Source organism: Lissotriton vulgaris, chromosome 1_1 (genome assembly GCF_964263255.1).
Source record: "Lissotriton vulgaris chromosome 1_1, aLisVul1.2, whole genome shotgun sequence".
Classification (NCBI taxonomy): Eukaryota; Metazoa; Chordata; class Amphibia; order Caudata; family Salamandridae; genus Lissotriton; species Lissotriton vulgaris.
Window position 1 is genome coordinate 956386079 of NC_141685.1, and position 13873 is coordinate 956399951.

Sequence of the window (13873 nt, forward strand, 5' to 3'; positions counted from 1 at the left end):
TGGCCTTTGCTTTGTTCTTTTTTGTTTTAGACACATTAATTTATTTGTAGGCGTCACTCAGAGATGTGGAAAGTTGACAATGGTCTGTCACTGTAGCTGTCACTAGTTTAGCCATGTTTAGCGAGACACAGGCGTTTTGTAAGGGAGATGGTTGTGCTCTCCATACTCCCTGTCCTACACCTAGGAATGTGGAACGTGCGGGAGTTCGGTGAGAGCCGTTGAAGCGAATAAGGCCACACTTCGTCTGTGACAGCAGAGTGAGAGTGACAGCATGAGTGAGAGTGACAGCAGAGTGAGAGTGACAGCATGAGTGAGAGTGACAGCATGAGTGACTGCAGAGTGATAGTGACTGCTGAGTGAGAGTGACTGCAGAGTGAGAGTGACTGCAGAGTGAGAGTGACAGCATGAGTGACAGCAGAGTGAGAGTGACTGCAGAGTGAGAGTGACTGCAGAGTGAGAGTGACAGCATGAGTGACAGCAGAGTGAGAGTGACAGCATGAGTGACAGTAGAGTGATAGTGACAGCATGAGTGACCGCAGAGTGAGAGTGACAGCATGAGTGACAGCAGAGTAGGAGTGACAGTAGAGTGAGAGTGACAGCATGAGTGACAGCAGAGTGAGAGTGACTGCAGAGTGAGAGTGACAGCATGCGTGACAGCAGAGTGAGAGTGACAGCAGAGTGAGAGTGACAGCAGAGTGAGAGTGACAGTAGAGTGAGAGTGACAGCATGAGTGACAGTAGGGTGAGAGTGACAGCATGAGTGACAGCAAAGTGAGAGTGACAGCAGAGTGAGAGTGGCAGCATGAGTGAGAGTGACAGCATGAGTGAAAGTGACAGCACGAGTAAGTGACAGCATGAGTGACTGCAGAGTGAGAGTGACTGCAGAGTGAAAGTGACTGCAGAGTGACTGCAGAGTGAGAGTGACTGCATTGTGACTGCAGAGTGAGAGTGACTGCAGTGAGAGTGACTGCAGAGTGAGAGTGACAGCATGAGTGACAGAAGAGTGAGAGTGACAGCAGAGTGAGAGTGACAGCATGAGTGACAGCAGAGTGAGAGTGACAGCATGAGTGACAGCAGGGGGAGAGTGACAGCAGAGTGAGAGTTACTGCAGAGTGAGAGTGACTGCAGAGTGAGAGTGACTGCAGAGTGAGAGAGACTCTGCAGTGTGACTGTTCCAGAGAGAGCAGGGTATTCTTGTGCGCTTGCACGGTGCACTGACACACAGGAGGTAAAACAAAGAACAGCTGAACACGTGTCTTGGGAACTTCTGTGAGGGGAGCAGCAAGGAGGGGACGCCCCAACCAATCAAGAGCAACTACTCACAACCTACTGTACGATTACAACACAGGCCAAAGGGCAGAGCTAGGTCTTTTTGCATTACGTAGGGTGAGCAGTGTGTGAGTGTGTAGGGTGAGCATTGTGTGAGTGTGCAGGGTGAGCAGTGTGAGAGTGTGTAGGGTGAGCAGTTTGTGTGTGTAGGGTGAGCATTGTGTGAGTGTGCAGGTTGAGCAGTGTGAGTGTGCAAGGTGAGCAGTGTGTGGGTATGCAGGGCTAACAGTGTATGAGCGTCTAGGGTGAGCATTGTGTGAGTGTGTAGGGTGAGCAGTGTGTGAGTGTGCAGGGTGAACATTGTGTGAGTGTGTAGGGTGAGCATTGTGTGAGTGCAGGGTGAACAGTGTGAGAGTGTGTAGGGTGAGCAGTGTGTGTGTGTAGGGTGAGCATTGTGTGAGTGTGCAGGGTGATCAGTGTGAGTGTGTGTAGGGTGAGCAGTGTGTGTGTGTAGGGTGAGCAGTGTGTGAGTGTGCAGGGTGAACAATGTGTGAGTGTGCAGGGTGAGCAGTATGTGAGTGTGCAGGGTGAGCAGTATGTGAGTGTGCAGGGTGAGCAGTGTGTGAGTGTGCAGGGTGAGCAGTGTGTGAGTGTGCAGGGTGAACATTGTGCGAGTGTGTAGGGTGAGCAGTGTGTGAGTGAGTAGGGGCAGTGTGTGAGTGTGCAGGGTACGAAAACACAAACTAAGTCCACCACACACACACACACACATAAGACCACACACATAAGACCACACACTCACCACACATACACACACCACACCACCACACACACACTCTCACACCACACTCACCACCACACACTCACCACCACACACTCACCACCACACTCTCATCACCACACACACAACCACACACACACACCACCAGCCGCCAGTGCACGCTTTCACCGGACACAAACACCACCAGCCGTCAGTGCACGCTTTCACCGGGCACAAACACCACCAGCCATCAGTACACGCTTTCACCAGGCACAAACACCACCAGCCGTCAGTGCAGGCTTCCACCAGGCACACACCACCAGACTTCAGTGCACGCTTTCACCAAACACACACACACCACCAGCCATCAGTCCACACTTTCACCAGACACACACAACACCAGCCGTCAGTGCAGACTTTCACTAGGCACACACACCACCAGCCGTCTGTGCACGCTTTTACCAGGCACACACACCACCAGTCGTCAGTGCACGCTTCCAACAGGCACACACACCACCAGCCATCAGTGCAAAATTTCTACAGGCACACACACCACCAGCCATCAGTGCACAATTTGTACAGGCACACACACCACCAGCCATCAGTGCACACATCAATTGTTAACGCATCCACAATTAACTATTGTAGCAATCGCAGTATGGTGCACTTTACTTTTAAATATATTCATCTAAAGCGCAGCATGCCACCATTGCTACAATTCCAATCCAACCCACATAATTTCACTACACACCACATGCATACACTCCATAACACATGGCTAAAAGACATTGCCATTTACAATGCCATTAGCTCTAACTCAAATAAATCCGAGACCTATTGCACCTTCTCTTTTATTAATACAGATATTATGAGGTTTTGGACTAACCTTGAGCGAACATGCCCACACTTTAGTCCATTTGTTATATATACATAATGCACTCGCAGCTATAGTACAAATGTAGACTTATAGTTAGGACAGACTTTCCATAGCAAAGGCATTTTTTATTTTCTTATTAAATTTAGCAAGTTTGGCGAATCTTTGCGAACATATCTTAGAAAACAGTTCATCCACTCTGTTTCTTTTCTAAAGAGTTGCATTGATCTATCAAGCAAGGGACAAGAATAAGTGGGGTGGGGGGACTCCTTGAAATTTTGATTTTCCCTTTTTAAGTCCCTCAGGAAAGTTTGCTCTCTAATACAGAAAAAGACAGCTGAACGGAATTACAAAAAATTTAGCACCAAGTTAGAACTTTACTATGCAACCATGCTTTAATGAGCATTTAAATGGTGCTCAGGTCGGCAGGAAGAAGTTAAATGTTAGAGCTATCTAGTGCTGCCATACCTCCACGTTCCCAAAACCGTAAATACTTGTTTTTCATCGGCGGGTCCCCCTAATTCAAAGAAGGAACCGCCTGTGGGGGTAGAGCACTTTCAGGGCAGGGCCTGGCCGGATACCAGTCCTGCGTCTAGCTTTGCTGTGCTTTGCTGTGCTTGGCTGAAGACTGTGTGCTATGGATAGGTTGGTTGCACAAGGATAGTTAGGTGTATGATTATTTAGAATATGACAAAAAAACACAGGCATTCACTGAAAAAAACAATGTTTAAAGTGATCTTATAGTTATGTGTTGAAAGGAGATAAGAACTTTTGTTTACAAACTGAAGAATCACTGTAATTTGCCACTAACTGTTTTTTTAAAGTTAGACATAATTTGCACTCCTGTCACTTACTGCTTATGATCTCACATATTACATCACTCATGACATGTTAAATGGTATAATCGGATGATGGCTTTACCCCGATACCTATATGCTCTTCAGAACTCGAATTCCCGGTACCGGCCTCTTATTTTAAGGAAATTGAGACATTTCAGAGGCAGCTTCTGTGGGACGGTAGACCCCGAATAGCGTTTATTAAATTAACTCTCCCGTGGTATGATGGGGGAATCAGACTCCCTGATTTAAAGAATTAGTATTGGGCCTCACAGCTGGCTGCTGTGAATCATATTGTCTACGGACCCCCGGGAGATCCGGTTTATGCCACGGACTGTGGGCTTGCCTCAGGTGGAATGATAGATAGAGCTCTGTATGCTAAGCCAGGGAGGTTTCCACTAGTTGGCCCAACAGACCATGCGATACAGGTGTGGCATGCGGCTAATAGATATTTAGGTTGGGAAGGAAAATTGACGTTGGCCACTCCCCTATTGAATTCGGAGAAACAAGGGAGCCTGTGGAAATCTAAGGGGTTTGATAAGTGGGATCTTATTGGGATCACCCTGATAAAGGATGTTTGGGGAGGAGACACGGTACACACATTCGAGTCTCTTAAAAAACAGTATAGTCTGCGTGATAATGAGCACTATCGATATCGGCAAGTGAGACATGCTCTCCTCACTCACGTACCCAGGGACATGATACTCCCGGAGGCGTCGCCTCTTGAAGACCGGGTGCTAGACGGGCACATTCCCGAGAAGACTATTTCCTTGATATATAGGAAACTGGTTAATAGTATGGAGAATCCGCTGGGGCGAATCAGAGCTCAGTGGAGTGCTGATGGCTTGGAACTAGACAATGAAGATTGGGTGGAGGCAGTTTCTTCCCTGAAGGTAGTGGCGATTCAGATGAGGCTCCGACTTGTGCAACTAAAGATTTTGCATAGATCATATATTACTGGGCCTCGGTTGATGCGAATGGGGCAAGGGTGGAGTGGAGAGTGTAGAAGAGAATGTGGAGAACCTGGCACCTTTATACATATTCTTTGGCACTGTGTGGCAATACAGACATTTTGGACAAAGATCCATGAGGAACTAAAAGAGGTATTGGGAGAGGAAATACGAACTGAAGCCCGGAGGTGTCTATTGAATGTGTGGGAACCTACTGATTTGAATGCGTACCGGAAGGCAATGGGTGACGCTGGCGTATATGGTAGCTAAACAAAATATTGCTCAGCTTTGGGGAGCAAGTCAGCCGCCTCGAGTCTCTGGATGGGTCGAAGATTTGGACTGGTGTATGTTTAGGGAGAAATCGGTGTATGCGGCCAGGGGTTGCCCAGAGAAATGGGGGAAGGTCTGGGGAGCGTGGAACAGTCACCGAGGAGAGATTTGTGAACCACCGACGCCACGACTGGAATTGGAAGCACAGGAATCCCTGTGATCCTAGCACACATATAGTTGCATGCGATTCTGTACATGTGACTATGGGCCTACGAGATGAGAAATGTATGGTATCACCTGATGTCCTTATTTACGTCTTATTTTCTTTTTGTAATGTAATTTCTTTTGCATTTTGTTAATAAAAAGAGTTAAAAAAATAAATGGTATAATCAATATCTCTGATGTCATCTCAAATGACATCATTGATGACTAGTGGACTTGTGAGATTATTTGGCAGCCGCATTTAACCCATAATTATGGACTTGCCACATAATATTCAACTAGCTGGTCCCCAGATACCCCCTGTTAAGATGTCCTAGCTGCGCTTTGTCTTTTGCTCTACTGGCCCCCAATCGGCCAGCCTATAGCTCCGCTGTCACTGTGACTACTCAGAAAAAGTTTAGGGCAGCTCTACTCAATACAGGATCGCTTCAGAAACATAAGAACCTAATATTTGACCTACTTAAGGATGAGGATCCAGATGTACTCTTTCTTACTGAGACATGGCTGTCGGCTACAGCCCACACTAGCATCAGCCATCCCTATAGATTCCTTAGGAAAGACTGCGACTCAGGTAGAGGAGGAGGGATAGCAATCATATTAAAAAAAGGTTATGAATGCGCCTGTTTCGAGGTAGCAGGCCTCCACAAGATCGAAGCTTCAGGTTTCAGCCTCACCCTCTTGCCAAATCAATCATAGCAGGGGTCCTTGTATACCGACCCCCTGGCTCTGCCAGTAAGTGCCTCTGCTCACTGGAAAACGCACTGGCACCTTGGGCAACAAGGACTACTAATTTCATGGTATTGGTTGATTTTAACATCCACATAGACAATGTCACAGGGCCGGAAACCATTGCAGGAGAATATGAGTCCGCTGAGACTGAAACAAGAGGTTTTTGGTCCGACCCATCTGGCGGGACATACTCTTGATCAGGTTTTTGCCAATTTGAACTCAGTAACTACTCTGTCTCCTCCTCTCCCTTGGAGAGACCACTATCTTATCCCTTTCACTTGGTCTCAGCTGTGCAGTAAGTCATCCATAAGTAGTGGTCCCTCTACGTATCGGGCATATTACAAACTACACTCAAAATCCATTAATCAGGCCCTGTCTTCTACCTCCCCAGTCATGACAAGGAATGTAGAGTGTGACACCTTCCTTCTAAATAACTGGATATGTGAGACGGCGAACGCACAAGCACCTATTAAAAAGTCCTCTCAAACAAGATCTTGCCCGATGGCCCCTTGGTATAGTACCAAGCTTAGCCTCTGTTAAGGCCAATGCAAGAAGCTGGAGAGAATATGGAGACAAGAGTACTCCACGAATAATAAATTGCTTACAAAGCTGCATTTAAGCAATACCAAGTGAAACTGCACCTTGCTAAAAAAGTTTTTTTGATACTACGGTTATAGAAGCGGACAACAAAGCAAAGGCTATTTTTTAAATCATTGATTCCTTTCTGTGTCATGCGGTCTCCTCGAGAGCCTGCACCCCCTATATGAATTGGTGTAAAGAGCTTGATCAATTTTTTCATTAAAAAAATGATGTCCCTTCAAAAAAGTTTTGGGATTCCAGCACCCTCTTTGCAGAATCAGCGGCTGAGATTCACTCCTCCTCCCCTTACGTATTGCACCTTAGACGCCTTCTCCCCTATCCCCCTTGCTCAGTCCTTAGCAGCATTAAAAAGCCCTTAATCTGGCTTCCCCCTTGATCCTTGCCCTATCACGGTTCTAAATATGGTGGCACCAGTGATTAATCCCTCCATAAACCATATTTTCAAATCTTCATTGGCTACTTGGGTAGGTCCCTCTATGTGGAAAAAAGCGAAGGCCCTGCCACTACTAAAAAAACCTACAGCAAGACCCTAAACCATCAATAAACTATAGGCCTATTTCCCTTCTTCCTGCATTCTCCAAAATTCTTCGTCAACTGTCCATATATCAGGAAGTCAACGGTATTCTTCACTCTATGCAATCTGTCTTCCTTCCCTAATTTAACACTGAGACGGCACTCTTGGAAGTGACAGAGCACAGCTGAAACATCCTCGAGAGGGGAGGCAAAGCACTGTAGCTATTGCTTGACCTCATAGCAGCTTTTGACATGATACCTTATCTCAAGCTGCTGGAACGATTTCATGAAATAGGAATCAGACATCAGGCTCATAACTGGCGGGCTGCGTCAAGAACCTAAAAATAAAAATTGACACCTCACTCTCTTTCCTCCCACAGATCCAAACTTTGACGGGGTCATGTTTCAGCGTGCTCCGCATGCTGAAATGTTTTTTAATGCTCCTCCCTGAGGCTGCTGGTAGAAAGGTGGTGCAGGCCCTTATTACATCTTGACCTGACTACGGAAATGCTCTGTACCTAGTCTCCCCGACTATCTTATTAACAGACTTCAAGTTGTACAGAATGCTGCAGCAAGACGTCTGCTTACTCTCCCTCTTAGAGCCCACATGACCCACCACTTAAAGGCCCTCCATTAGCTCCTGATGAAACAAAGGGTGACATTTAAAGCCATGGTCCTTATGCCCAAGTCGTTGAATGGGATGGGGCCATCATATCTCAAAGAGAGAATCAGATCTTATATCCCCGCCCGTACTCTACGCTCTTACTCGGCTCACATGGCAGGGGTCCCTCGAATTCACTGTCTCCGTATGGGTGGGCGATCCTTTGCGTATCTTGGTCCCCATGCCTGGAACAGGCTCCCTCCCTACTTGAGGCTGATAGACAGTCCAGAATTGTTCAAGAAGAAACTCAAAACTCACCTCTTTGATAATTACTAACCGGCCTGCATCTGTCCCCCTTCTGCCAGCACCGGGACACTCCTTGGAGTAGCCGCACACTTTATAAATTGGTATAACATAACGTAACATAATTTGCAGATTTCACATTAAGGATGACAATAGAACTGCTACAGAATGTAGCATATAATTTGCCTTTTTATCACATAATTTATATAATCTTGCTGCGTAACCCTAGAAGCACTGACAGTGTCATGCAGGAGCTGAGAAAAAGGAGGGGGGAGGGCAAAACACTTTGTTCTCCATGCAGTTTCCTTACGGAATTTTAGACAAAGATACAGAAAAAACAGCAGAACAGAATTACACCAAATTTGGCAGAAAGCTAGATCTTTACCCAGAAAGTGTGCTTTTTGTTATTTGGTGTAAATCTGTTAATCTGTTTCTGAGAAATTAAGGTTAAAAAAATATAGAGATCTCTGGATGGTTGGCCAAGGGGGTACCAGGATGCGAAGTAAAAATATTGGAGCATTCTGATTGGTCACAAGGGCTCTTTCCTAGAGGCCGACTTGGTAAAGCTGGACCCAGAGGCCCAACATTTCTTGAAAGCTCCCATTGGAGCTGTGCGGATCTAACAAGGCCCTCTGTGTGGTCCCATGTGACTCCCACAGTAGCTTGCTTTGACCGCTATCCTTCTGCGAAACCAGAAAATAAAAATGTAAAAAGGAAAATGTGGGGTTGGGGTCTTGTGCGTTGTTGGCCACATGTGTGTTGTTGTCCCCCAACAGTAGTTGGGTGCATGGCTTGGCTTCAGGCTTATTTAGATCTTGTGAAAATTAAAAAAACAAAAAAACACACAGAAATTAACTAGCCATGCATAACTGGAATTAGTATTACTCACACTGCTATGATCCACTGCTCATGACCTCACATATTACATTACTGATGACTTGAAAGCTGGCAGTGCAAGTTATATTTAGGCACATACAAATGTTGCAATTCAAATTCCTTTACTTCCTTCCATGTACAGCAATTGGTGAACAGCAAAAGACATATTTAAGCCATAGACTTGATCTCGTTATCCGGTCTCATCACCATATATAAATAGTCTTTCGTTCTTTCCATGAATCATGAATTGTGGGAGTTGCAGTTCCCATATTGCAAAAGCCTATTGTGTGACTGATAGTGTGTTGTTAACATTAATACATCAACCCATCATTCTATCAATGTGCATGAATGAGTGGGAGGCACTATCCTGTCACTATGATTGAAGCATCCATAAAATTATTAATTAAAGTCCAGCTAGGCATGTTGCAGATCAATTGGCAAATTGACATTAATCACTCCAAGACACCCATATGCATGGGGGAGTGACTCTACATTTTGCAACATGGCCATAAGTTTCATTTGTAGAATGCCTGGTACAGTCCAGTCTTCACCATGGATCACAAAACCAAAACTCTTTTTCTACATTTTAATTTCCATAGGAAACTTTGAACGCAGCTATAGCCTGAACCCCTAAACGGAATTAGCTGGGTCTGGTGGCTCACTGGACTAAAGCAGCCACTTCAGGGGCCTGTGTTTGAACTTATGGTCACAGGTTCAAATCCCGTTGGGTCCACTCAGCCTTTCATCCATTTGAGGTCAATATAATGAGTACCGTTGGGTAACAATAAACATCTGTTATTCAGCGCCAGGACACCTTCGGGTAATCGTGCGCTTTACAAATACACCTGTTATGTTATGTTAATTACATCACAATTTGCAAAAAGGTAGCGCTTGGTCCAGAAAGCGACCTTTATGTTAAATGGCATACATCCATTCAGTAGTTGCTCCCTGGTGCTTATTTTTTTTGTTGGAAGGGGCCCTACTTGTGGAGTTGTAAGTGGCCCTGGGGACCACCACCCCCCAGGGCCGACTCCAGCAATATCCCGGGATGCCCACCCCTAGGATGTTGCAGTTTGCTATGGCTTGGCAGGAGTACTGCTCCCACCAAGCCATAGCAAACTCTGGCCCGCTTCATGGAAGTGAGAGCATTGAAAATGCTCTTGCTTCCATGAAGAGGAGCAGAATTGCTTTTGGACAGAGGGAGCTGCATGTTAGCAGTTCCTCCTGTCCATAAGCAATCCTGCAGGAGGCAGGAAGACGGCAGGGACCGCAGGGTACTTGAGGCACCTCTGCAGTCCCTATTGACCTAGCCATGCCCCAGGGGGTGGGGTCTCCGAATCAATATCGGCCTGGGCAGGGGGCCGCACTGGCCCTCCTTCCCATTAAAAAAACATGATGAAGGCCTGGACTCAGGGGATGGTTCCCCAGGGCCGAAATAGGCCTGGGGAGGAAGGCCGCTCGCCCCCTCCCTTTTTAAAAGAAAATATAAATAAAGGCCTGGCCAGAGGGGGATGGGGTCCCCGGGCCGAAATTGGCCTTAGGAGGGGAGCTGCGCTGCCCTCCTTCCATTTAAATAAATAAATAAAAGGCCTGGAGATGGGGGTCCCTAAGATCAAAATTGGCCCAGGGAAGGGGGGCTACGTGGCCCCACTTCCTTTATTTGAAATAATGGGGATGTGGTCCCCGCTGCCTTAATCGCCTCCAGGAGGGAGGCTGCGCAGCTCTTCTCCCTATTTCAAAAAAACAAAAAAGACTTGCCCCTCGGGATGGGGTTCCCGGGGCCGAAATCGGCTGAGGGAAAAGGGGTTACGCAGCCCCCTTCCCTAAAAAAAAAATGTAATAAAAAAACTAAAACTCCGACGAGTCGCCGGAGGCTACTCCCTCTTCAAGACCACTCTGCAAGCACACCTCCTGGTGCAGTGGTGGCTGGGGAATGAAATCCTCTTAAATGTTGAGGGTCTTTGGGGGTCAACAAGCCCTGTTGTTACCTCTAGTAAGTCCCAGAGAGCGGGATTTCGGAGAGGACTTGAAGGCCACTACCCTTTCTCTACCACTCTACAAACACGCTTCTTGGCGCTCTTCTGATTGGAGAATTAATTCCAGTTTACTCCTGAGAGCCTCAGGACTAAAGTGGAGTATTTCCCCTAACTGGAAGTTGTAAGGATGCCTGCTTGCTTCCATGAAGAGGAGAAGAATTGCTTTTGGACAGAGGGAGCTGCATGTTAGCAGCTCCTTCTGTCCAAAAGCAATGCCGTCTCCCGCAGGAGGCAGGAAATTGGCACGAAACACAGGGTACTTGAGGCACACCGCGGTACCCACTGACCGGGTCATGGCCTGGGGGGGGGGGGGGGGTCTCCGGGGTAATATCGGCCCGGGGAGGCCCCTCTTCCCATAAAAAAAAACACTTGATGAAGGCCTGGCCCCGGGGATAGGGTCCCCAGGGCCGAAATTGGCCTGGGGAAGGAGGCCGCTCGCCTCCCTCCCTTTTTAAAAGAAAATATAAATAAAGGCCTGGCCAAAGGGGGATGTGGTCCCTGGGGCCGAATTTGGCCTCATGAGGGGAGCTGCATGGCCCCCCTTCCATTTAAATAAATAAATAAAGTGCGTCACAATGTTTGTTTGCAGAATGGCAGAGAAAGGGGGCGTGGCCTCTGACAACCACCTAGCAATCCAGTAGTGTGGTTCTTACTGGTGGTGGCAGGAGGGGTAGTTGGCCCCCAAGGACCATCAAGAGCCAAGGGGACTTCATTCCCCAACCAGTAGAGCACCAGGAGGTGTGTTTGCAGAGTTATAGAGAAAAGGGGTGTGGCCACCAAACACCTCTCAGTAAACCTGCTGTGTGAGACTTACTAGAGGTAACAGGAAGGGTAGTTGGCCCTCGAGGACGTCCTTGAGGGCCAACTACCCCTCCTGTTATCTCCAGTAAGTCCCAACCAGCGCGATTGCTAAGAAGCCCTCCTGGTTCCTCCTGTAAGTCCTACACAGTGGGATTCCTGAGAGCAGGTAGGAGGCCCAGCCCACTCTGTCCACCACTCTGCAAACATGATTACTAGTAAAAAAAAAAATAGAAATTCACTGGAAAAAACAAAGGTTACAGGGACGTTATAGTTAGGAATTATCTTTCTTAAAAAACCTTAAAAAATGTCTCTGAAAAAAACAAAGGTTATGGGGACATTATACTTGGAAATTAGCTTTTAATAAGCCATTGAAATTTGTTGAAAAAAAACAGAGGTTACAGGGATGATATAGTTGGGGCAGATTTCACTCGTACAAAACCAGAGAAATTCGGAATTTAAAGTTACTTGAGCTAAGCTAACTATAACTTACGCCCCGCAATGCACTGCTTATGACCTCACATATTACTTCACTCATGACATGGTCAGTGACATCACTGATAATATCACTGATGACATCTCAAAAGACATCACTGATGATATCATCCACAGAACCACTCACACACCTACTCACACCCCCACACAACCTTTTGTACGCCCACTCACACACCCGAACAATCATACATACCCATTCGCAGACTTATACCAGTACTCATACACACACTCAGTCTTCCATAGAGCCACTCACACACCCACTCACTCACTTATACACCCACTCACACAACCATTTACTTACCCATACAGCCACTCATACAACCAGTTACTCACCCATACAGCCAGCCACATAACCACACACTCACCCATACAGGTCCTCACACATTCACCTATTTACCTACAAAGTCACACACCCACTCACTCACCAAATCAGCCTCTCAACATAGTCACTCACTCACCCATAGATGATCTCATACACTCACTCACACAATCACTTGCATACCAATTCACACATCCATACAAGCACTCACGCATTCATGTACTCACCCATACAGGCATTCACACAGACACTCACTGTCCATACAGTCACTCACACACAAAGTCATGTAACCAAACAACCATTCAAACAGCCACTCACTCACCCATACAGCCACTTACACACCCAATCACTTACTCATACAGCCATTAGACACCCACTCACTCATGCATACAGTTACTACACACCCACTTACCCACAGATAGAGCACAAAAGAAAAGACCTTCACTCACCCACCCATGCATCCACTGACACACCCATTTACTCACCAATACAGCCATTTACACAGCATCTCACTCACCCACACAGCTGTTTACACAATCACTTATACACCCATACAGCCACTCACACACCGATAAGTACAAGGATACATACAGTCACACAGCCACGCACATGATATATATTAAAAGTAGTATTACTCATTAGTAGTACACCTAGTATACTACTTTACGTTTTGTAGTACCTTAGTATATATGTATAACTCTCATAAACTCTTACAAAATACCTAAACTCACTGAATGATGCCATAAGTGATAATATTTTAGATGTCATCAGTGATGTCCCTGATCATGTCATAAGTGATGTAACATGTGAGTTCATAAGCAGTGCATTGCGGGGGCGTAAGTTACAGTTAGCTCAGGTAACTATAACTGCCGGATTTCTCTGGTTTTATACGAGTGAAATAACAAAATGTCAGTTAGAAAAACATTTTCAACTGACAAAACTACCAAAATTCACCAGTTATAATCATCTCAAGTAATTATAACTCGTTCCCTAAATTACTATACCCCGCGCAACCGCAACACACAATGTTGTTATTATAGATGTTGCAGTGATGTTATCAATGATGTCATAGAACATGTCATGAGAGATATAATATGTGAGGTAATTTGCAGTGCTTTGCAAGGGTGCAAGTTTTTTTGTTGTAACTTTTATTTATCATTTTTGGTTACAGCAACAAGTATCAAAAATAGCTCAGCTCATCAATCTCATGTTGATATAATATCAAAAGCAGGGTTCAGTGGTAGCAAATCCTTAGCAGTCCTGAAATAGGATGCAAAAATTTTACAGTTGGTACAACATGATCACAATGTTCATTTAGGGGTGCAATTGTGTGCTCAATCCCGCTCCTCTATGCTACAGGTGGTATGGGAAGACTGAGGGGGACCCTGTTCATCTATGTTACATCTCGTCTTCTGTTGTTGTA

The 13873-nt window shown here is 46.1% G+C and overlaps 1 protein-coding gene across 1 annotated transcript in view; it reads left to right on the top strand.

The window, feature by feature from the left end:
- The window catches only part of LOC147748272 (uncharacterized), a 48742-nt gene extending 35073 nt beyond the window's left edge, over nt 1–13669 (top strand). The window contains exon 3 of the mRNA XM_086944880.1: nt 13622–13669. Within this exon, the coding sequence (XP_086801006.1) occupies nt 13622–13669 (48 nt within the window). The remainder of the gene's footprint in view (nt 1–13621) is intronic.
- Nucleotides 13670–13873: the final 204 nt, after the last annotated feature.